This window comes from Urocampus carinirostris, chromosome 2, assembly GCF_059441175.1.
Source record: "Urocampus carinirostris isolate Australia breed hairy pipefish chromosome 2, RoL_Ucar_1.0, whole genome shotgun sequence".
In the NCBI taxonomy this organism is placed as follows: domain Eukaryota; kingdom Metazoa; phylum Chordata; class Actinopteri; order Syngnathiformes; family Syngnathidae; genus Urocampus; species Urocampus carinirostris.
In genome coordinates, this window is record NC_142350.1 from 64,580,434 (window position 1) to 64,605,358 (window position 24,925).

General features: G+C 41.7%; 1 protein-coding gene across 4 annotated transcripts in view; it reads left to right on the forward strand.

Moving 5' to 3' along the window:
* znf385d (zinc finger protein 385D) overlaps positions 1–22,024 on the forward strand; it is a 166,155-nt gene extending 144,131 nt beyond the window's left edge. Inside the window, exons 5-8 of one of the 4 annotated variants that reach the window (XM_088327506.1) lie at positions 12,256–12,582; positions 13,975–14,162; positions 15,490–15,582; positions 21,756–22,024. In XM_088327506.1, coding sequence (XP_088183632.1) covers positions 12,256–12,582; positions 13,975–14,162; positions 15,490–15,582; positions 21,756–21,986 — 839 coding nt within the window. In that variant the 3' untranslated portion in view covers positions 21,987–22,024. The remainder of the gene's footprint in view (positions 1–12,255; positions 12,583–13,974; positions 14,163–15,489; positions 15,583–21,755) is intronic. The other 3 variants (XM_088327507.1, XM_088327508.1, XM_088327509.1) reach the window with 3 other exon arrangements.
* The last annotated feature ends 2,901 nt before the right edge of the window (positions 22,025–24,925 follow it).

The following is a 24,925-nucleotide window of genomic DNA, read 5'->3' on the forward strand; positions in this document are numbered from 1 at the left end:
ACCGGTTATTCTGTATCAGTAAGACTTTATGAGTAGAGAAAATTCAAGCTGTGTTGCACAGTAATGACTTGTTGACTAGTAATTTGCAGGAAATAGAAAATAAATCATCACAAATACAATCATAAATATGATATGAAATCCAGCTATGAAATGTGTATGAGACGGGGAAAAAATCAATTTCCGCTTTGTGTCATGTGGTTTAAATGTCTTACCCTCAAGTGAGTGTCAACAATATACCGTATTTTCCGCACTATATGGCGCACCGGGTTATAGGGCGCACCCCCAAAAAATAGTTTTTGGTCCTATATCTTCCATAGATAAGGCGCACCGGATTATAAGGCACTACAATGGGAACGTCGACAAAACAGTCAGATGGTTCAGTCCAACTGATTACCCCCTTAACATTCCCAAAGCTTGCAAAGAAGCAAATACGTGTCAAGAACACGTGCGGATGTGGTGTCCGTACGATGTCACTTAAATGCGTCATTTCAAATATCATTCGGAAGGTTAAAGTCTTGGAATTCAAGAAATGCCAACCATTCCTTAGTTTCTATTTTCTTTTTCGCCCGCAACTTTACTATGCATATGACGATAAACACTTGGAATTGAGTTCAATTCACTCAACTCATCACAGCAACATCAAGATCGTTCTAAAACATGATAACGGGAAAATATAAAGCCGCATAACTCACCTAAGTTCTCACGTTCAATAATGATACGCAATCATGGTCTTCTTACAACCGTGAGTGTAGTAAATCCAGGAGAGTAAAATATTTACAAATACAGACTAATGAAACATGTTTCTTTATGGCGTTGTTTAGCAAGCTTGCTATTCAGTCATCTTTTTCGGCCAATTGCAGGGTTTGTTTTGGCCCTCTAGCGTATCTGAGGCTCCGAATAACTTCAGCCGATAGCGATCGGTTTAACGGATGATTGACACATCTTTTTCGGCCAATTGTAGGGTTTGTTTCGGCCCTCTAGCCAATCCGAGGCTCCGAATAACTTTAGCCAATAGCGATCGATTCAAATGATGATTGACACATTTGTTAGCCAATGAAACGCCGGTATATAAATCTCAGCATACACCGCGGACTACTCCACGTTCGGGGGAAAATCGAGTCGGCGGCTGTTGCGTAAATTGCGAGACCTTGCGATTTAATATTGAGCCATATATAAGGCGCACTGTATTATAAGGCGCATGGTTAGCTTTTGAAGAAAATTAAGACTTTTAGGTGCGCCTTATAGTGCGGAAAATACGGTATACAGCGTCATGAAAAAAGTATTTACCCCCTCCCTGCTTTTTGTGTTTTTTTGCATATTTATCACTCACAACGGTTTCAGATTATCACACTAATTTGATATCACACAAGGCACAAAAAAAGCAAAACCGATCTGGCCCTAAGTGCTAAAGCAGGGGTGTCAAACTCATTTTAACTCGGGGGCCACACGATAGAACAAACATTCTGTCGGGGGCCGGACTAGTAGATTCAAGAGAAAGAAAAAGAGAGATAAAGAAATAAGAGAAAGAGGGAGGGAAAAGGAGAGAGGGCGGGACAAAGAAAGAAAAAGAGAGAGAGGGAGAGAGCGTGAGAAACAAGAGATAAAAAGTTGTGAGAGAGGGGGAAAAGAAAGGGAGAGAAGTAAAGAAATCCAAAGAGAAATAGAAAGACAGAAGGAGAGAAAAGAAAACGCGAAGGGTAGGAAGAGAGAAAGAGAAAAGAGAGAAAAAGAAAAAAGGAAGTTAGAGCAAAAGAAGTTAAAAAGACACAGAGAGAGAAAGAGACAAAGAGCAACAAAGGAAGAGAAAAAGAGAGACACAGAGAGTGAGAGAGACAGACACCAGACAGAGAGTGGGAGAAAAGGGGTGGAAAAAAAAAAAAAAAGAGAGAGAGAGAGAGAGAGAGAGAGAGAGAGAGAGAGAGAAATAAATACAAGTACAGTGTCTTTGTTCGAGGCACCTGGCTTTGGCAACATCAAGTTGACATATTTCAACCTGCAGCTCATTTTTCTCTTGCGCTTCCTTGAGTGTTGTCTCGCGGGCCGGTTTCAATCCCTTAGCGGGCCTGACTTGGCCCGCGGGCCGCCGGTTTGACACCTGTGTGCTGAAGTAATCGGCCCCCTTGGGAAATCATAAAGTAATTGTGACTAACCACACATTTGGGTGAGCTAAAGTTAAATACACCAGCCCACACCCAAAATCACCACTTCAGTGTTCTCGTTTGCCCGCGTCCCTACGTCCTAGACCAGGGGTGTCAAACTCATTTTAGCTGGGGGCCACAAATGCTGTAAAAAAATCTCACGGGGGCCGTACTAGTAAGTTTAAGAGAAAGAGAGAGGGAGAAAAAGACAGAAAGAGACTTAGGGAAAGAGAGAGCGATAAACAGATAGGGAGAAGAAGGGAGACAGAGTAACAGTGAGAGTAAAAGAGAGAGCAGAATAGAGATATGAATGGAGAAGAAGGGGGAAAGGAATATAGAGAGAAAAAGAAAGTGAAAAGAGAGAAAGATAAAAAGAATAAGAGAAGTGAAACAACAGAAAAAAAAGAGTCAACGGGAGAAAAAAGCGACAAAGTGAGGTGAGAGAGAGAGTGAGGGAGAGAGAGAGAAATCGAAAAAAAAGAAAGAAAGAGAAAAATAGAAAGAAAGAGAATTAAAGTGTAAATTAGAGAGAGAAAATAAAAAGAGAGCAAGACAGAGAAAAAGAAACAGGCAGAGAGTGAGAGAGAAAGAGAGAGTGAACAGGAGAAAGAAAAAGAGGGAGAAATTAATAAACAAGAAGTGAGTCAGAGAGAAATGGAGAAATACTACCACAATTGTTTTGCAAGTGTTAACTGGCCAGTGGAAATATTTAAAACTACAGCTCATTTTCCTCTTGCGCTTCTATCACTGTTGTCTTGCAGGCCGGATTTAAACCATTGGTGGGCCTGATCTGGCCCGCGGGCCGCCTGTGTGACACCTGTGTCCTAGACGCATCATTTTTGCTGGGGACGCATAGAATAGAATAGAATAGAATTTACTTTTATTGTCATTCTTAGTAACCGTGCACACAGAACGAAATGTCGACACACCTGACCCGTACGGTTAAACCGTAGCGAACCGTTGCAGCCGCAGCCAAACAGGACGCCGCCATTTTAGACATTTGTGTCAAATCAACGTGCGTCCCCGGGACAAAATTGTCATTGTCGAAATTGCAACACAAAATTGTCATTATTACCCGATACTTTTTTTTGAACAAAGATTTACCGCACTCAACTTTTCGTCAGGCAGATACGCCATTGTTGTTTTGGTCTCGCAGTTAGAAAACAAGATTACGTCATTGTTGTGGTGGAAGTCCGTCTCTTTTTAGAGAACCGGCTTTTTCGGCTCAACTCATTAAAGAGAGCCGGCTTTCAAACGGCTCACTTGCTTTAATGCATTATATTACGAATTATTATGTTGTATAAAGAAGTTGAGAAAAAAAGGAAGTATAAAAGGAGAAAATGAAAAAAGACAGGTTTTTGCTTATCCCTTTAATCAGTATATTACCAACAATAATTTAATGCAGAAAATGAATTCATAATTTGAATAAGAAAATGTATTATTCTACTTAATTATATTTGCATGTATTTTTTCCTTCTCCAGTGAACGTCCAAGCGACTTCATTTTGAACTTTTTTTATAATAAACCTCATTCATGTCGAGCAACTCAGTGTCTCACGACAAAAAGTTCATTAACAATATATGATATAAGAAAACACATGTACAATATAACATGTTAAACTACAAAAACACGTTTGAATAAAAATATAAAGATTTTTTTGTATTTTGTAAGGGAAAATATGACAGTTTGTAAGTGCATGGAGCCCTGGAGCTTAACAAGTATGAGTATGCCTCTGAAAAAACAGTTGGTATTAGGTGAAAATCAACACAAAATTAGTAATTTCTTCAGTGTCAGTAATAAGTCGAAACATGCAGAAAGTGATAACCACGGCAATAATTCCGGCAGGAAAAAATGGCAGATAAATAAATAAAAAAGATGGCGGAGGCAAGGAAAACTAGTGTGTTGAAGCCAACGATTCGATAAAAGAAAATAAACAAAAGAATATGGATTAATACAATTATTTCAGCAATATTATTTCGTATAATGTAAAATATTCTTGTGAACTGAAAAATCTTGAAGTGATAACTGATTTGGATTACCAATAAACTGTGATGATTAAAACTGAATGAATATATAGATTTATATTATATATTTGTCGCCGATTTACAATTTCAACCTCGAGAACGCTACATTTTTGGGACCCATAGATCTCTGTTGGGACCCATAGATTTTTGAGCATGCGAGACCCCGGGACCCATCACTTTTCAGAGGGAAAATGAACGCTGCCACTTCTGTTTCATCAAGAAATTACTTAAATTAAATCAGATTAAAGGAAGTACGCTACAAAATCTCAAGAACAAAATTGGCATGCCACGGTCCAACAAAATTTCAGAAGTAAAATATCTCATCTCATTTCATCTCATTAGCCGTACCGCTTATCCTCATTAGGGTCGCGGGGGGGCTGGAGCCCATACCAGCCATCTCCGGGCAGTGGACAGGGGACACCCTGAACTGGTTGCCAGCCAATCGCAGGGCACACGGGGACAGACAACTCATTCGCTCATTCACACCTAGGGACAATTTGGACCGGCCAATCCACCTAAAATGCATGTCTTTGGAATGTGGGAGGAAACCGGAGTGCCCGGAGGAAACCCACGCAAGCACGGGGAGAACATACAAACTCCACAAAGGAAGTCTGGAACCTACGACACGTTCCCATGACATGAACTGTGCCGCACAAGCGCTAACCACTGCGCCGCCGAGCTGCCCCGAAGTAAAACATATCTATAGAAATTTGTCAGTTTTGAAAAGGTCACAAGGCTGTAGGTCTCCAGCGAACCACTGTCAGAGCCATCTCATCTCATCTCATCTCATCAGCCGTACCGCTTATCCTCATTAGGGTCGCGGGGGGGCTGGAGCCCATCCCAGCCATCTCCGGGCAGTGGGCAGGGGACACCCTGAACTGGTTGCCAGCCAATCGCAGGGCACACAGGGACAGACAACTCATTCGCTCATTCACACCTAGGGACAATTTGGACCGGCCAATCCACCTAAAATGCATGTCTTTGGAATGTGGGAGGAAACCGGAGTGCCCGGAGGAAACCCACGCAAGCACGGGGAGAACATACAAACTCCACAAAGGAAGTCTGGAACCCACGACACGTTCCCATGACATGAACTGTGCCGCACAAGCGCTAACCACTGCACCGCCGTGCTGCCCCGAAGTAAAATATATCTATAGAAATTTGTCAGTATTGAAAAGGTCACAAGGCTGTAGGTCTCCAGCGAACCACTGTCAGAGCCATTATCCTCAAATAGCAAAGACTGGGAACAGCAGCAAACCTTCCTAGGAGTGGTCGACCAACTAAGATTACTGCAAGAGTGCAACGAAAGCTTATCCAGGAGGTTACAAAAGAACCTCGAAGAACATCCAAGGAACTGCAGGCATCACTTCCTTTAGTTAAAGTCAATGTTCATGATTCCTCTATAAGAAAGAAGCTTGCCAAAATTTGCATCTATGGGAGAGTTCCCAGTCGAAAACCACTGCTGTCACTAAAGAACACAGATAGTCTTCTCATTTGCCGAAAAGCATCTTGATTATGCTCAACATAATCCCAAGTGTGGCAAGATAATTAATTGTCAAACATGTCCAAAACTTGACATCAAGTTACATTTTGCTGAGTTTCCGGCAATGCAAAATGATTTTTCTCTTTTGAATGAATTGACTCATGTACTATTGCAAAGGTTGTACGGCCTACAAACGTCGTTTGTTCTTACAATTATTTCACAACATATCCATTTCTTTTTATTTCCTGATATATTTTGTCGCATAATATTAACATTTTTGGGGGCTTATTGAGTCGGTTGTAAGATACAGAACTGTACTTGATCACATTTTTTAGTGGAAGTACGATGTTGGCAACAAGATTCACTTGATATCATTGGAAATAATTTGAATGCAACACAAACTTTTTCTTCTTTTTTTCCGTGTTTTTTTTCTACTTTTTTTAAAATTCCTTTTAAAAATATCTCATTGTGTTTATTTTTTCCGAGCTGTTACTTTTTTCTTTTTGTTGTCTATTTACTTTTTTTCCTACATTTCTTTCTTTTTTTTTTCTGGCTTTTTTCTAAAATGTTTCTTTCTTTTTCTCTTCCCTTTGTTTCTTTTTTTCTCAGCTTTTCACTACTTTTTCATTTTGGATTTTTTTTTTGTTCTATTTCCCCATTCCTTTAAGTCATTTTGTGCATCATTTTACATAATATTTGGTCATGTTGGGATTAAAGAAGCAAAAACAACCCGAAGAGCCGTTTAGGACCCGAAAGAGCCGGTTCCTTTTAGTGAGCCGAGCCGAAGAAGCCGATTCTCGACAAACTCTACTAACTTTACTCAACTTCGTTCTACTTCGACTCGACTTCAAAATACCGCATTTAGGACACAACCTCAGGGGAACCTGTGTATTTTGACCTTCATGCACTGTAACTTTGACTTAAGTCGCTTCTTAATTAGCAATTTCGAGCCCTGATTTTTGTGCGCTGGCTAGATTTTCTTGTGCGCTGAGAATGTGCCAGCAGTGCGCAATTGCGCACACACGCAGCTTAGAGGGAACAGTGGTGGACCCAGAACAGTAAAGCATGTTGGTTACAGGTAGATGGCTGCTTTGTAGACTCTGGACCATAACAACTTGCTGTGGTTGACAAAATAAGGAATTCTGGTGATTACCAGAAGATCTTGAAGGAGAACGTCCGGCCATCGGTTCTTGCCCTCAAACTGAAGCACTCTTGAATCATGCAGCAGGACAGCGATCCAAAACACACCAGCAAGTCCACCCGAATAGTTAAAAGAACAAAATAAATAAGGGTTCTGGTGTGGGCAAGTCAAACTCCAGATTTAAATCTAATTGAGATGGTGTGATTGTCATGATTGCTGTGGTTCACCTGTGCCCGCTCATTTGGCGCCAACCACCGCCGTTTCTGATTGGCTCCCTGTCCCTATTAAAACCCAGTCCTGTCAATCCCCTGTGTCAGTCCGTCTGCGAACCTCTGTTTATACAAGGCAAGCCTTTTTCGACCCTGACTCCCCCCTGTCCCATTTTTGCTCCCGTTTGTCTCCGGTTACGACCTGTTTTGATCCCGACCCCGTCTGCTTTCCCATCCCGGGTTTCGACCCATTTTTTTTTTGTCCCGACTACGTCTACTCTCCCATCCTTGCTTACGACTCGTTTGCAATCCCGACCACGCTTTTGCTCTCGCTGTCCCGACTACCGACCTGTCTTTCCGCCCCTGACACCGCCATCGCTCGCTACGGAAGATCTACTTCCGTATTCAGATAACAATCCGAGTGTGAGAACGACTTGCTTCCCGCGTCCAGTGAGCATCAGATCGCAGGCACTGCCCTTCCTCTTTCTTTCAATACAATTGTGAAAAAACGTTCCGCGATTGGGTCTACTCTGTGTGCTGGTCGTGACAGTGATTTGACCTTATACTAGCAGTTCATGCTACAAAACCCTCCAATACGGCAGATTCGAAACCATTTTGCAAAGAAGAATGGGCCAAAATTCCTCCACAGCGTTGTAATCGACCAAATATCGTAAACGTTTGTTTTCTGTTCTTGCTGCCAAAGGTGGCCCCACTCGCGATTAGGTTCAGAGGGCAATTACATCATCTTAAAAGGCCAGGTTTAGATTTTTTTTGTACCCTAATAAATGGAATCAACATTTCCAAACTGAATTTTGTATGTCTTTGGGATGTCTTTTTGTGATGATAAAATAATAAAATGTTTATGATTGATTGATTAAAATATACAAAAGAACACAGAAATCAAGATAGGGGCAAATCATTATGTTTGACAATATATTTCTTGTCAGGACCAGAACGGAGACAGGACCCACTCGCGTAACGTTTCTCACAGTTTTATTGGGAAGAAGGGAAAGGAGGGCACACACACGATCCGGAGATTGCTGGTCGCGGGAGTAGGTTGCTCAGACGCGGAAGTGGTACTTCCGTGGCGAGCGATGGTGGTGTCGGGAACGGAAAAAACGGGTCAGTAGCCGAGGTGGAAGAGCAAAAACGTGGTCGAAATCAGAAAACGGGTCGTTATTCGGGACGGGAGAACGGAAGTGGTCGAGATCCAAACAGAGCGTCATTCGGGACGGGAGAGCAGACGTGGTCGAGATCAAGCAGATCGTAGCGGGAGAAAAACAGAATAAAAAACACAGGACTGGCAAAAAAAAGGCTTCCTGCGTAAAAACGGAGATTAGCAGACGGACCAACAAAAGGGGACTGACTGGACAGAGTTTAAATACTGACAGGGAGTCAATCCGTCAACAAGCTCCAGCTGTCACCACCCGGGCGGGGCCAATTGGGCGCCATGGCAACCGTGACATTTCTCCTTGAATATTATTCAGAAAATTCCTAGCACTTTTTCCGATTTGTAAAGCCAAATATCTGACTTATTTTGTTGTGTGACGCTGAATAGAACACAAGAGGCGACACTGACTGAATTACGCCAACTTGATTATTGATTTTTCCAGTCCCTCTCTCCCTCAGGACTCGTTTTTGTTATTCTGGCATTCGCCGGTATTGATCTGGAAAGGTGATCGATTGATCATGTTCATTCTTTGTTGCTGACTGCGGTTGACAAGACACGAGGCGCTCGTTTGTCTCCCAAATACAATCCCGTCTATTATTTATTGCTCCGAGTTGGCACAAAGGCACAAACCCCGGACACTGTAAAGCAATCCAAGTCGTGACGGTCATATCTTTGAAAGTTTATCCCCTTGAGGCTTGTTTCTCTGAAGCAGAAATTGTGGGCATGTCTTTTTTGATGAGTCTCAGGAAGCCTTCGCTTTTCGAAAGATTTGAAATTCTCGCCCCGGAGGCCTGTTTCGCTAAGCATGAAACGTGGTGGCCGTTTTTATCATGAGGAGACTTGCAAAAAAATTCATCCTTTGGGGCGATAAAGGAAGTCTGATTTATTTATTTTTAATTGACATTTTGGCATAAAATGGACCACTTCCTAGATTGGTTTAAAAATTCCGCCCCTGGGGCTCGGGTTTCTGTAGAGGTGGGCAAACTACAGCCCGGGGGCCGAACGCAGACCGCTAGGCTTTTTCATCCGGCCAGCCAAGTGAAAATAGTCAAAATATAATCCGTCCGTCCATCCATTATCCTCAGTAGGGCCGCGGGGGTGCTGGAGCCCATCCCAGCTATTTTCGGGCAGTGGGCAAGGGACACCCTGAACTGGTTGCCAGCCAATGGCAGAGCACACAGAGACAGACAATTCCCTCACTCATTCACACCTAGGGACAATTTGGACCGGCCAATTAACCGGCCATGCATGTTTTTGGGATGTGGGAGGAAACCGGAGTGCGGGGAGAACATGCAAACTCCACACAGGAGGTTCGATCTCATGACTTCAGAACTGTGCCGCACACGCACACAAAATATAATGACAATATAAAATGGTAATTATGTGTGTAGGGTGTGGATCCCTTAACCATACGGGTAGTATGGGCACCATTTCCTGTGGTGTGTCTTGGGCAAATACAGCCTGGAGGCACCCATCCCTCTCTAGGCAAACAAATGTTCCCACCTGGTCTCGAACTAATAATAGTTTTTTTTGTGTGGCAACTTTGTCCCTATGGTCCCTTTTGTGTGTGTCTGCAACAGAAATACTACAGAAGAAATACTACAAAATTAAATATCAAATTTAGGTCTAATGTATTATTTTTCTTTCATTTTGAAAAGAAAAGCACACTAGAGAAAATCTACAAAAGTACTACTACTGTAAAAATAGAATACATAAATACAAATACAGAATTAACACAACATAAATACTATAAAAGTAAAACTACAGTAATATAGCAAAATTACAAAACAAATACTACAAACATACTAAGCTACTATGGAAATACAACAAAATACTACAGAGATACTCCAAAAAGATTTCTATGAAAATAATTAAAAAGTGCTTCTACATTAATACTATAATAGAAGAATTCTTCCACAGATATTATATGAAATATAATATCCGTGAAAGAATATGGAAATAGTACAAGAATACTTTTACAGAATTGTTTCAACAGAAATACTACAAAATGCAACTACTGTAACACTACAAAATACTACGAATATACAACAAACATTCTTCCATACAAATACAACAAAAATACAACAAAAACACTATAAAAAGAAAACTACAAAGTACTACTGCAGAAACACTACAAAAATAAAACTACAGTACAGTAATACTACAGAAATACTACAGAAAAACTACAGAAATACAATTACAGTAGAAATGCCGACATATTACTGGTATATTACAAAAACACCGCAAAGAAAATACTACAAAAATACTACTGCAGAAGCACGACAAAAATAATACAAAAATAAAACTACAGGAATACTACAGAAATACTTCAAAAATCCACCTTTAGAAATACTACAGAAATACAACTACAGTAGAACTGCAGACATATTACAGATATGCTACAAAATTACTGCTGTGGAAATACTACAAAAATACTACTGCAGAAATACTACAAAAATGCTACGAAAATTTGACTGCGGGAATACTACAAAAATAATACAAAAATAAAACTACAGTAATACTAGAGGAATGCTGGTTTAAGATCAGGTAATTGTGCAATTGTGTCATTGTAATCCTGTGCAGTCCTTTGAGACATTTTTGTGATTAAGGGCTATAGAAATAAATGTGACTTGACTTGACTTGAATACTACAGAAATACTACAAAAATCTGCCTGTAGAAATACTACAAAAATACAACTACAGTAGTTCTGCAGACATATTAAAGATCTACTATAAAAATACCGCTATGCAAAGACTATACTATAATATTTAGCAATAATGTGAGCGTTTTAAAACAAATTTGATGAAATTAATGTATTCTACTTTGTTTAAAAAATATATAAAGATATATGACATGTAGATGTCTGAATGTGCTGCATACGTCAGGACTAGAACGGAAACAGGACCCAATTGCGTTACGTTTGTCACAAGTTTTATTAAGGTAAAGAGGAAGGGCTGCGCTCATGATCCGCTAGGCACAGGAAGCAAGTCGCTCTCGTACACAGTTTGTGATCCGAACACGGAAGTGGATCTTCCGTTCCGAACAATGGCGGTGTCAAGGACGGAAAAACTGGTTGATAGCCGGGACAGGGGAGCAAAAACGTGGTCGGGATCAAAAACGGGTCGTAAGTCGGGACAGGAGAAGAGACGTGGTCAGGATCAAAACGGGTAGTAGCCGGAGACAGACGGGAGCAAAAACGGGACAGGAGGGAGTCTGGGTCGAGAAAGGCTTACCTAGTATACACTCAAGTTCGCAGAGGGACAGAAAACTGGGGATTGACAGGACTGAGTTCAAATAGTGACAGGGAGCCAATCAGAACCCACGGCGGGTGGTGTCAAATGAGCGGGCACAGCTGAGTCACATCAGTAATCATGACACATTACTGTCTTTCATAAACAGTTCAATCGTTATAAAATGTTAAAAAAACTTTTATGACTCATAAATTGCCCGCCCAGTAGAAACAAAATTTCATTCCGTTTTAAAAGTTATATCCCAAAGAACCCATGAAGCTGCATCGATTATTTGGCCCTATTTCAGACATTTTCGATCCATACGTTTTATCAAATCATTTAAAGTTTTAATAAAGGAAAGAGGGAGTGCAGTGTGTTCCTTGGACGCGGGAGGCAAGTCGCTCTCGTACTTGGATTGTGATCCGAACACGGAAGTGGATCTTCCGTAGAGAGCGATGGCGGTGTCAAGGACGGTAAAACAGGGCGATAGCTGGGACAGGAGAGCAAAAACGTGGTCAGGGTCAGAAACGGGTCATAAGCCAGGAAAGGAGAGTAGACATGGTCGGGGATCAAAAAACGGGTCGAAGCCAGGGGACAGACGGTAGCAAAAAACAGGTGGGAGTCAGGGTTGAAAAAGGCTTGCCTAGTGTTAACTGAGGTTCGCAGACGGACTGACAACAGGGGATTCACATCAGTAATCATGACAGTATATTTATTCATAAATGTGAAAAATTGGATAGGTCTCCAAGACCGACCCCTTGACCAAGTCTTATATCTAACATCCGAGAGACCTAATCTAAAACACCTAACATTATTTCATTTTGATGACTTCAAATATCTTTATTCATCATAATGCAGATGATGTCCCTCCAGATGTGGTTCCTAGCCCCGCCGCCCCACCACTGTCCCCTGCACTCCGGTTGGCACCACCCTCGGAGTCCACATCGGACCTAGAGACACAAACTGATCCGGGAACCTTGTCGTCAGTCCTGGAAGCCTCAGAGACGCCCCCGGAGGCGGAACTCAACTCGCCCTCAGAACCTGAACCGGACCTGGACCCCGACAAAGGACCTGAGGAGGACGCGGAACCGGAAACGGAGGAGGAGAAAGCCCGGCGTTTGCTCTACTGCTCGCTCTGCAAGGTGGCTGTCAACTCTGCCTCGCAACTGGTGGCTCACAATAGTGGTAAGGAATTTTAGATAAAACCAGCGATCAAAGATTTATTAAAATTGGGCTGGCTGTTTCTTTTTTGTTGTTATTGTTTTTTTGTTTTGTTTTTTGCTTTATTGAAAATTCACATATACATAATGTAGGCCTATTGCAGTGTTCTCGTTTGCCCGCGTCCCTGCGTCCTAGACGCATCACTTTTGCTGGGGACGCATTGTGTCAAGGCAATGTGCGTCCCCGGGACGCAACTTTTTTGACACCAAATTGTCATTATTACCCGATTACTATTACCGCACTCCAAACTTTTCGTCAGGCAGATCCGCCATTGTTGTTTTGGTCTCGCGCCGATCTCGGCAAACGAGATCTCGTTGCTTCGAGATGACGTCATTGTTGTGGCGGTTGACGAGTGAAAGAGAAGTATGCCTCCGAAAAAAACAGTTGGTATTAGGTGCAAATCAACAAAAAATTGGTAATTTCTTCAGCGTCTGTAATAAGTCGAAACATAACACAGAAAGTGGTAACAACGGCAATAATTCCGGCACGAAAAAACAGCGGAGAAATTCTTCAGAAGACCGCGAAGGCAAGGAAAACACGCGTGTTGAAGCCAACGATTCCACGAAAGAAAATAAACAAAAGAATACTAGCAAGAAAAGGACTTTTCTGCCAAAATGGACTAGATTATATTCCTGGTGATGCTATGAGGAGGATGATAATGGATTGGACTTTGAGAAGGCATTACAACTATGGCAAGACAGCAAACCACGAAGAATATATGAACTGAAAAATTTGAAGTGATAACTGCTTTGTATTACCAATTAATTGTGATGATTAAAACTGCAAGAATATATAAATATTTCAGCAATATTATTTTGTAAAGTGTACAATATTTTGAACTGAAAAATTTGAAGTGATAACTGCTTTGTATTACCTATTAACTGTGATGATTAAAACTGAATGAAAATATGGATTAATATAATTATTTCAGCAATAATATTTTGTATAATATACAATATTGTTGTGAACTGAAAAATCTTGAAGTGATAACTGATTACCAATAAACTGTGATGATTAAAACTGAATGAATTTATAGATTTCTATTATATATTTGTCACCGATTTACAATTTCAACCGCGATAACACTAAATTTTGGGGAGCCATAGATCTCTGTTGGGACCCATAGAATTTTGAGCATGCGAGTCCCCGGGACCCATCACTTTTCACAGGTCAAATGAACACTGCTTATTGTACATAAAGTACATCAGCTTTTATTATAAATTGATATTTTCAAGGAAAACTACAAGTTCAAACCAATGTCAGGAACTTTAAGCGAAAAAACAAAGTTCAGCCTGATGTCAAAATCCTCAAAATAGATTGGGAACACCACCCATTCTCCTGTTATCCTATCTACAGGTACTAAGCACAAGACCATGCTGGAGGCTCGCAGCGGCGTGGGCTCCATCAAGTCGTTCCCTCGGCCCGGAGTGAAAGGCAAAGTGGTGTCGCCTTCCTCGTCAAAAACGGCCACGGGCCTGCAGAACAAAACCTTTTACTGTGAGACGTGCGATGTGCACGTCAACTCCGAGACACAACTAAAGCAGGTAATTGATCAAAATGATTTGCTACATGTGTTTTTGGGAGTACTGTACAGTAATAACTTAGTTATTACAGTTAATGGGGATCAGGACCCACCCGTGAAAAGTACATACCTGCATAGTAGCGACACCCCTTTCATAAAACCCCCCAATGGTAATACTTACCTCGAGATGACGTCCTTACTGACTGAGAGTTTACAACTGTAACAAAATAACAACTACAAATATACCAATATAAACGCAGAACACTAATTGCAGTTAAATGAATGATTTTTATTGTCATTATACAAAAGTAAGACAGCAATTTAGAGAGCAGCTGGCAAGCTGCACGCTAGCATTGGGGGTTCTCGAGTTGTGCAAGGTGTTCGCGATGATTAAAATATAACTGCCACGAATGTTGCGGTTTCCCGAAAGTTTTAGCTCCGGGTCATCTGTTTCTTGGGTAATGGATTTAATGTTGGTGAGATACAGGCTCGGCAGGGGTGGCTTAATAGATGTGTTAGCCTAGCTGTTGCAGTAGGCCAGATTTGAAGCCTCGCTATTGCCTTCTCTCCCGACGCCGCCTCAGTCGCTTCCTGAACCCGATAATAATTTACCGGTGATCACCATTTCTTTGCGCTCTTTTGACTTTCCTTAAGGTTCGATCTAATGAATGAATTTGATTTCCATGTAACGAGCCGCTAGAAGCTAGCTATCGCCGTATGTTTTTTTGGTGGACCCATTGACTCACATACACCAGCCTATCACAGTCACATACACAGTCATCCTCACCCAACACACAAACCCTTTCTGTGATAGCATTGGGTGTCTGCCTTTTGCTGCAGAACACAATGCAAAATATTTTGACATCAATGACAATTAAATGTAAAATCTCTGGAGCAGTGAACCAGTGACAACCGAGCCCGGATTAGCGAGGGATTACTGTGTATGTTTTTTTCATTTTTTGGTTGTCATTTTGTCGGTATTCTGTGAAAGCTGCGGAGTCAGCGAACTGTAAAATACCAAGGAAGCCTTTTTTGGCAGTTTTCACATCTGGGGTAACCTACCTGACTGTTCGTAAAAGATGGTGTTTATTTTCAATGTTGTTCTTGTCTTGGAGAGAGAATTTGTCTTTCTGGGCAAAAATTCTGAGTAAACAAAAACAAAAGTGCCGAGTCAGATTTTCTGGTATTTTTCACATCTAGCGTAACCTACTTGACTGCCTGTGAAAGATGGTTGCTATATAGTAGCATTTCAATTGAATAGTCACTCTGCTGTTTGTGGTTCATATATTTCATTTGTCCTCATTCAGAATTGTTTTCTATTTTCTTTTTTTTTTCTTTTTGCCTCCCAGCACATCAGCAGTCGGCGTCACAAAGACCGAGCGGCAGGGAAACCGGCCAAGCCAAAATACACTCCCTACAGCAAAGGAACTACCAAGCAGACGGTGAGGCACCAAAACACATTTTGCCCCGCCAATATTATTTTGTCATTTCTTTGGCATCCATCAAAAGAAATACTTCATCAAAGTGGATTCGAGTTTCTTATTTGTTTCATATCATACAGAATTAGGGTTGGGTAGGGTTACTTTAACTTGATTACTTTCAATTACCGTATTTTCCGCACTGTAAGGCGCACCGGGTTATAGGGCGCACCCCCAAAAAATAGTTTTTGGTCCTATTTTTTCCATACATAAGGCGCACCGGATTATAAGGCGCTACAATGGGAACGTCGACAAAACAGTCAGATAGTTCAGTCAAACATATTACCTCCTTAACATTCCGAAAGCTTGCAAAGAAGAAAATACGTGTCTCGGAAACAGTGTCTGTACGATGTCACCAATCACTCAAATGCATCGTTCCAAATATCATTCGGAAGGTTCAAGTCTTGGGATTCAAGAAATGCCCAACATTTCTTAGTTTCCATTTTATTTTTTGCTGGCAATTGTGCGGACAGCAAAGTAAGAATTTTATTGTGCAGGGAAACGGGGTTCTTTACTGTGCATATGACAATAAACACTTTGAATTGAATTTAGTTTAAAAATAGACTCGTCACAGAAACATCAAGATCGTTCTAAAACAAGATACCGGGAAAATATAAAGCCGCATAGCTCACCTAAGTTCTCTTGCAGCCATCACGTTCAATAATGATACGTAACCATGGTCTTCTTACAACCGTGAGTGTAGTCAATCCAGGAGAGTAAAATATTTACAAATACAGAATAGTAAAAAATGTTTTCTCTATGCAGTAGTGCAACCCAACGTGTGATTCACATTCATCTTTTTCGGCCAATTGCAGGCTTCGTTTCGCCCCTTTAGCCTATGCGAGCCTGTAAATGATAAAAAGGATCCGCCCCTTTACCTCCGAATAACTTTAGCCAATAGTGATCGATTCAAATGATGATTGACACATTGGTTAGGAAATGAAACGCCGGTATATAAATCCCAGCATACACCGCGCACTACTTCGCCTTCGGGGGAAAATCGAGTCGGCGGCTGCTTGCCTTAGTTGCAAGACTTTGCGACTTAATATTGATCCATACATAAGGCGCACTGTATTATAAGGCGCATGGTCAGCTTTTGAAAAAAATAAAGGCTTTTAGGTGCGCCTTATAGTGCGGAAATACGGTACTTTTGGATTACTCCAATACCAAATATGCTAATAAAAGACAAAAGAAACTAAATATGAATAAAATGATGACTCGCAACACGTGGTAAGCTTTCTCTCCTGGCTTTGATCTCTTTGATCTCCGGCAAAACTAACATAAAATGCGACGGAAACAAAATGAAAATAAATCCAAACAGCTTGCCGTTCCATGTATTCCGTTACTCCCCAAGCCTGCACAAAATTCAGTCATTTTACAAATGACGTTTGTAGGCCCTGCAACCTTTGCAATCATACATGAGTCAATTCATTCAAAAGTGAAAAATAATTTTGCTTTGCCGAAAACTCACATGTTTGATAATGACTTAGTTGCCACACTTGGGGTTGCTGTTGCTCACTGTTGTTTCAGGCGTTGCTCACCGACTTTGTGTGAACGCTCAGGCCTATCCATCTGTCTGTCTGTCTGTCTATCTATCTACATGTATGTCTCTATATCTCTATATATCTCTATCTCTCTATATATCTATATCTCTATATCTCTCTATATCTATATCTATATCTATCCATTTAATCTAAATTACCTTAGAAATCCTGATTTGTGTGTGCAATTTCTCGTATCTGACTCGGAAACAACTCAACACATTTTTGTGAAAATGTACATAGTTTAACTTTATGCCTCCGCCAAGGTCTTTAGCTAGGTCCCATGTTGAGACACCCCAAATAAATACCAACTAAATTGAAAAACATTTTATTCCGTGTGTTCTGCTTTTGCGGAATCCGCAACGCCCCCTGTTGGCCAAATTGGGCATTGCAGCTCTTGACTACGGACCACCCCAAGCAGCCGAATCCAATCTTCCAATCAGGCTTGTTGTTACAAGTTGTGAAGGAAATGTCCCTCATCCCCTTCCCAATATCCCACTTTTCAGCTCCCGATAAGCCATCATCGAGCGAGTTAACGGAGGGGAAACGTAACTTACCAAACTTCTTCCTTCTCGTCCTCCAGCAGTGATTGATGCTGCGTGACATGGCGCCGCCGTCGCCGGAGCGTCGCGTTTCCATTATGGATACAGAAGATTAGGCCGGATAACTTTAGTCACCTTTTCACACTATTAGCTTCGCTGTGTGTGTCTGAGGCTGAAGTTGCAGCCACAAACACAAATTTGCACCGATACGGGCCCGGACGCCATTTGGGTTTTGTCTCGCGTTATTAAACTTTACTGCTGGCGCTAAAGCATTTGGGCTTCTCAATCCAGAAACGCTCATTTATTACATGCGCGCCGTTCGAGCGAGATGAAAATGATGCTTGTAAAAAAAAAAATTATATATATAACCATCTATATCTGCTTGGTTCTATAAAAACAAAAACAAAAAAAACAAAAAAATCGAGACGTGTGTGATGCACCTGTGCCCGCTCCTTTGGCGCCAATTGCCTCGGACTCTGATTGGCTCTCTGTCCCTATTTAAACCCACTCCTATCCGTCCCCTTTTGTCAGTCCGTCTGCAAACCTCAGTTAACACTAGGCAAGCCTTTTTTGACCCTGACTCTCACCTGTTTTTGCTCCCCGGCTTCGACCCGTTTTTGATCCTGACCACGTCTACTCTCCTCACCCGGCTTACGACTCGTTTACGACTTTGACCACGTTTTTGCTCTCCTGTCCCGGCCAATGTTCCCTCTAATTTTCCACGGGTCCGAGCGTTCACATAAAATCGGTGAGCAACGCTTGAAACAACAGTGAGCAACAGCAATCCCAAGTGTGGCAAGATAATTAATTGTCAAACATGTCCAAAACTTGACATCAAGTTACATTTTGCTGAGTTTCCGACAATGCAATATTATTTTTCTCTTTTGAATGAATTGACTCATGTACTATTGCAAAGCTTGTACGGCCTACAAACGTCCTTTGTTCTTACAATTCTTTCACAAGCTATTCATTTCTTTTTATTTCCTGATATATTTTGTCGCATAATATTAACATTTTTGGGGGCTTATTGAGTCGGTTGTAAGATATAGAACTGTACTTAATCACATTTTTTAGTGGAAGTACAATGTTGGCAACAAGATTCACTTGATATCATTGGAAATTATTTGAATGCAACACAAACCTTTTCTTCTTCTTTCCGTGTTTTTTTTCTACTTTTTTTTTAAATTCCTTTAAAAAAAAATCTCATTGTGTTTATTTTTTCCGAGCTGTTACTTTTTTCTTTTTGTTATCTGTTTACTTTTTTCCTACATTTCTTTCTTTTCTTTTTTTCTGGCTTTTTTCTAAAATTGTCCTTCTTTTTTCCTTTTGTTTCTTTTTTTCTCAGCTTTTCACTACTTTTTCATTTTGGTATTTTTTTTCTTTTTTGTTCTATTTCCCTCTTCTTTTAAGTCATTTTGTGCATAGTTTTACATAATATTTGGTCATGTTGGGATTAAAGAATCAAAAACAACCTGAAGAGCCGTTTAGGACCCGAAAGAGCCGGTTCCTTTTAGTGAGCCGAGCCGAAGAAGCCGGTTCTCGACCAACTCTACTAACTTTACTCAACTTTGTTCTACTTCGACTCGACTTCAAAATACCGCATTTAGGACACAACGTCAGGGCAACCCGTGTATTTTTACCTTCATGTACTGTAACTTTGACTTAAGTCGCTTCTTAATTAGTCATTTTGAGCCCTGATTTTTGTGCGCTGGCTAGATTTTCCTGTGCGCAGAGAAGCAGCTTAGAGGGAACACTGACCTGCACTCTTCACTTTTACCTTTTTTTAATTCATTGATTTTATTAGGTTTTATCTGTGGTTTTAATGCATTTTAAAAAACACATTTTTAATTTTCAATGTCTTTTATTGTGTGTTTTTAACCTGTCTGCCATTTCTGTAAAGCACTTTGAATTGCCTTGTGTATGAATTGTGCAAATAAACTTGCCTTGCCTTGCTTCCAAAACTCCGACCCGAGACGTGTAAATACATCTGCATGCATTTGAATCAAATGACATTTCAGGATTGCCTTTCGTCACGAAAACATCATATATCCTCCGTTTGCGTGTAAATTCTATTCAATGAGCATTCGAGCGATCTGGTGGACGTGATCCCTGTCGACCGATTTTCGCAATTGAAGGTCACATCAAGGTCTATTCAGGTGACGAATGAAAGTGGGAAAAAAGTCTGGTGTCTGGCCGTCTCCTCCTTGCGAAAATATTTGTGGAAAAGTCTCCAGTAGGGGTGGGGGATACTGACAACTTCGGTATCGATCCGATTCAAGGAAATACAGGGAGGTATCGGTCAATACAGATCCGATTCCGATACTTTTTGTCATGATTACCGATATGCTTCACCTTTGGCACCAACTGCCTCGGACTCTGATTGGCTCTTTGTACCTATTTAAACCCACTTCTATCTGTCCCCTGTTGTCAGTCTGTCTGCGAACCTCAGTTTACACGAGGCAAGCCTTTTTTTCAACCCTGACTCCCACCTGTTTTTGCTCCCGTCTGTCCCCTGACTTCGACCCGCTTTCGATCCTGACCACTTCTACTCTCCCGTCCCGGCTTTCGACTTTTTTTGTCCCCGACCACGTCTACTCTCCTTTCCTGGCTTACTGAAATGGAATGAAATGAAATGATCTCCATTTCTATAGCGCTTTTCAAGTCAATGACTTCCCAAAGCGCTTTACAATGTGCTTCACATTTCCCAATAGCGGCCGTGCAGCCATGTAAGGCGCTAACCTGCTTATTGGGGGCATTAGGGGTTCAGTGTCTTACCCAAGGACACTTCGACTAGTAACACGGAGGAGCCGGGATTCGAACCTGCGATCTCCTGATCCCCAGACGAGCGCTCTACCTCCTGAGCTAACCGCCCCAACGACCTGCTTCCGACCCCGATCACGTTTTCGCTCTCCTGTCCGGGCTACTGACCAGTTTTTCCACTTCCTCGTTCAGAGCAATCTGCTTTCCAGCAATCACCGGATCGTGGGGGCAACCCTTTCCTTTCTTCCAATACTACTGTGAGAAGCGTTACGCGAGTGGGTCCTGTCTCCGTTCTGGTCCTGACACTTTTTGCTTGGAACGGTCATGATTTTTGTATAATTGAACCCCTCCCCCTCTTGAGTTAGTTTAGAATGTCGTTAAACACAGCACAGAGATTTTAGGCAGTAAAATGTTACGAATTTTCGATAAACAACTTCATTGAAAAAAAAAAGAGAAATATTTAGATTAAAACTGATTCTGAACAAAAGTCAAAGGTTAAACTGAAGCAGAAACAATGTAGGGAAAATATAAATACTGTAAAACACAACTAGAAAAAACTTCCACTGCACAATACTTTGTACTGCATGTCTATGGCAGGTTCCTGTACTTCAGACTCACCCATTCACACACACTCGCACATAGATAGCGGAGTCAGCCATTCAGGGCACCTACCTGCTTTTCGGAAGCATTGGGATTTCAGTGTCTTGCCCGAGGAAACTTCAACATTTAACTCAGAGGAGCAGGAAATTGAACTTCCGACCTCTTCGTTCCGAGACAAGTGCTCTACGTCCTGAGCTACTGCCGCCCAGTTTGAAAATAAAGTAGATACAGTTTAAATGGTCTCCAAATGGCTGTTGCCATAGTGACAACGGATTTATAGGTTTTTGTTCAGGAACAGTAACATGTTTATAATTTTGGTTGCAGCTCTTGCTCTCTTTTTTTTCATGTGTTTATGTCAATTTGTGGTGTTGCCACATTAGCAGACTACTTGACCCAACAAATTACGCAAAAAAAATTCCAACCCACCTTCCTGTTTACCTTTCATTTTTAGCATCGGTTGGGGTGGGTGAATAGATCTTGCCCTCTGTTCTGCCTGGATGCAGCGGGCCTGGTAGGAAGCGTACAATTATAGAGTGACAGAGAGTTCTGGGTAAGAGACAAAAGGGCTGCGCTATCTACATATTGAGAAAATGGGTGGAGGATTCAAGTATTGATCCAAGGATAATAGTGCCAATCCGATCCAAGTACTTGCTTTTTATCAATAATATCTATATATTTTGTCTTTGTCCTCCAGCAGATCAAGTTGAGTCTCGGCAAGGATCGTCCGTGCCCAACTCTGGCCGCCCAACTCCTACCGGCTCAGCTGATGGCGGTAGCCGCCGCCGCCCTCGGCAACTCTTTCCCTCAGCGTTCGACCGGCAACTCTGCCCTCTTCCCCACGCCACCTCTCCCCACCCCCTTGCTCCGCCCCGCCCCGGGACCCGTCAGGACAGCCCACCCCCAAATCCTATTTGCGCCCTACTGACCCCACCCCTAATTATGGAGGACCGATCCTGCAATGTGTAAAAAATAAATATATGAATAAATACCGACAAATGCATGTATATATATATATATATATATATATATATATATATATATGTATATATGGATCACATTTTATTATAACAAATACACAACAAAATACATGACAAAGTACACGACAATACACACGACAAAATACATGACAAAATCTCATCTCATCTCATCTCATTAGCTACACCGCTTATCCTCAGTAGGGTCGCGGGGGTGCTGGAGCCCATCCCAGCAATCATCAGGCAGTGGGCAGGGGACACCCTGGACTGGTTGCCAGCCAATCGCAGGGCACACAGGGACAGACAACTCACTCGCTCATTCACACCTAGGGACAATTTGGACCGGCCAATTCACCTGAAATGCATGTTTTTGGAACGTGGGAGGAAAACCGGAGTGCCCGGAGGAAACCCACGCAAGCACGGGGAGAACATACAAACTCCACACAGGAAGTCTGGAACTGGATTTGAACCCACGCAGGAGGTTCCCAAGACATGAACTGTGCCGCACATGCGCTAACCACTGCGCCGCCGTGCTGCCCTACATGACAAAATAAATGGCATAATACACAAATGAAATACGTGAAAAAATAAACGTACGTGAAAGAATAAAGTAAACAATAAACAACAGTGTCTGAAACCCATGAGAAAAAGTTATTACGATGCAGGCTTCTGATTGGCTGCCGAGTATGCAAATCACCAAACGAACGGAAATTTCCAAACCGAACGAAGATTTCGAAATCGTAATAAGGCAAACGTTTGATTTGAAAAAAGTAAAAAAGAAAAACAAAAGTTTTTTTAATTCAATTATGTTTTTAGAAAGTTATCGGCCACCCGGGCAGAGACGTTTTGAAAAGTTGTACGCCTGAATCAGCGAAACAGAAACCCGAACCCAACCCGAACATAATGGTTGACATTCTAGGTCGGGCAGATGTTATTTCAGACACTCACAATATACATGACAAATGAATGTCAAAATAATTGACAAAATACACAACAATTAAGGCAAAATACATTGCAAGATATAGCAGCACGGCGGGGCAGTGGTTAGCGCTTGTGCGGCACAGTTCATGTCATGACTTCCTGTGCGGAGTTTGTATGTTCTCCCCGTGCTTGCACTCCGGTTTCCTCCCACGTTCCAAAAACATACATTTCAGGTGAATTGTCCGGTCCAAATTGTCCCTAGGTGTGAATGAGCGAATGAGTTGTCTGTCCCTGTGTGCCCTGCGATTGGCTGGCAACCAGTTCAGGGTGTCCCCTGCCCACTGCCGGGAGATGGCTGGGATGGGCTCCAGCCCCCCCCCCCCCCCGCGACCCTAATGAGGATAAGCAGTACGGCTAATGAGATGAGATGAGACATTGCAAGATATAGGACAAAAGACAAGACAAAATACATGACCAAATGAATGACCAAACATGCCACAAAATACACGATAAAATACACGACATGACAAAATACCCATATATAAATCTTTATTTATATGGCCTATTTTTGTAGATGTGTATGTACTTATACAGTTATTTATTTCTACATATAGCAAGATCAGTCCTCCATTTCCGATTGGACGACGGCGGACATGTCTATGCATCCTGGATTTGTGATTGACAGCTGTCGGTCGACTTGTACAGCTAAACGAGGGCAATAATGTAACTCACGAACATAAACATGAACTATGCAGCGTTGTGACTCAAAGTGTCGCCGGGTGGCGCTCACGTTGCTGTTTGCACTTTCATTTCCGTTGGCGTGCACGTTCGACACTAGCTAGAGGTAAGATCAGGCCTAGAGAATCCAACCCGACCCGACCCGCAGGTATTAAAGCCCAGCCTGAGCCTGACAAATTAACTTGATTTGAGGGACTGAGCCTAAAGCAAACACAATTTTTTTTTTGAGAGGACTCGGGAGGAGGAGATGTGTCCTGGCCAAATCGGCATCTAGTCTGCTTTACTGGGTCTGACAGTGTTGCTGTCGAAGCCGAGAGAACGGGACGGAATCCATCCTCCTCAAAAGGGAAAAAAGAACAAAGAACAATGACGGGTGTGTCACGAGTTTATCAATTCATCGAAAAGGGATAATGAACACTTGTTTATTTTGGAACTCAAGCAACAACCATGGCATTAAACAGGGTTAGGTAGGGTTACTTTAACTGGATTACTTTCAATTACTTTTGGATTACTCCAATACCAAATATGCTAATAAACGACAAAAGAAACTAAATATAAATAAAATGATGACTCACAACACGTGGTAAGCTTTCTCTCCTGGCTTTGATCTCTTTGATCTCCGGCAAAACGAACATAAAATGCGACAGAAACAAAATGAAAATAAATCCAAAAAGCTTGCAGACATCATTTTTGCCGTAGTTTCTTTTGCATATTTGGTATTGGAGTAATCCAAAAGTAATCACGTTAAAGTAACCCTACCCAACCCTGGCATTACATACAACTGGATTTCAATAACGTGTTGCAAAAGGTAGTCTTCACTGCCATAAACAAGCAGTGGAGCTTATTTTTAAAGTGATAGCTACATCGAGTGGTAGTTAACGATACTTTCACTCAATCATGCCACATGACATAGAAAAAAAAACAGCGAAACAGAAACCCCAACCGAACCCGAACATAATGGTTGACATTCTAGGTCGGGCCTAAGATCTTACCTCTAACGCTATGTACTGTGGTTAGACTATGTGTCATTTTTTGGGGAGGGGGGTTGTATTAGTTCTTGCCTATGTATACCGAGCTCCCCAAAGAGTTATCGATATTCGAGTTCGGTGTGGAATTTACAAATGACCTAAAATGAACTTTTGAATACAAATCAAGAAAATGATTGGTTAATCAAAACCTAATGACCTCATTCTCTGTTACATACGTCTAAAATCCATTATTAAGATTTTTA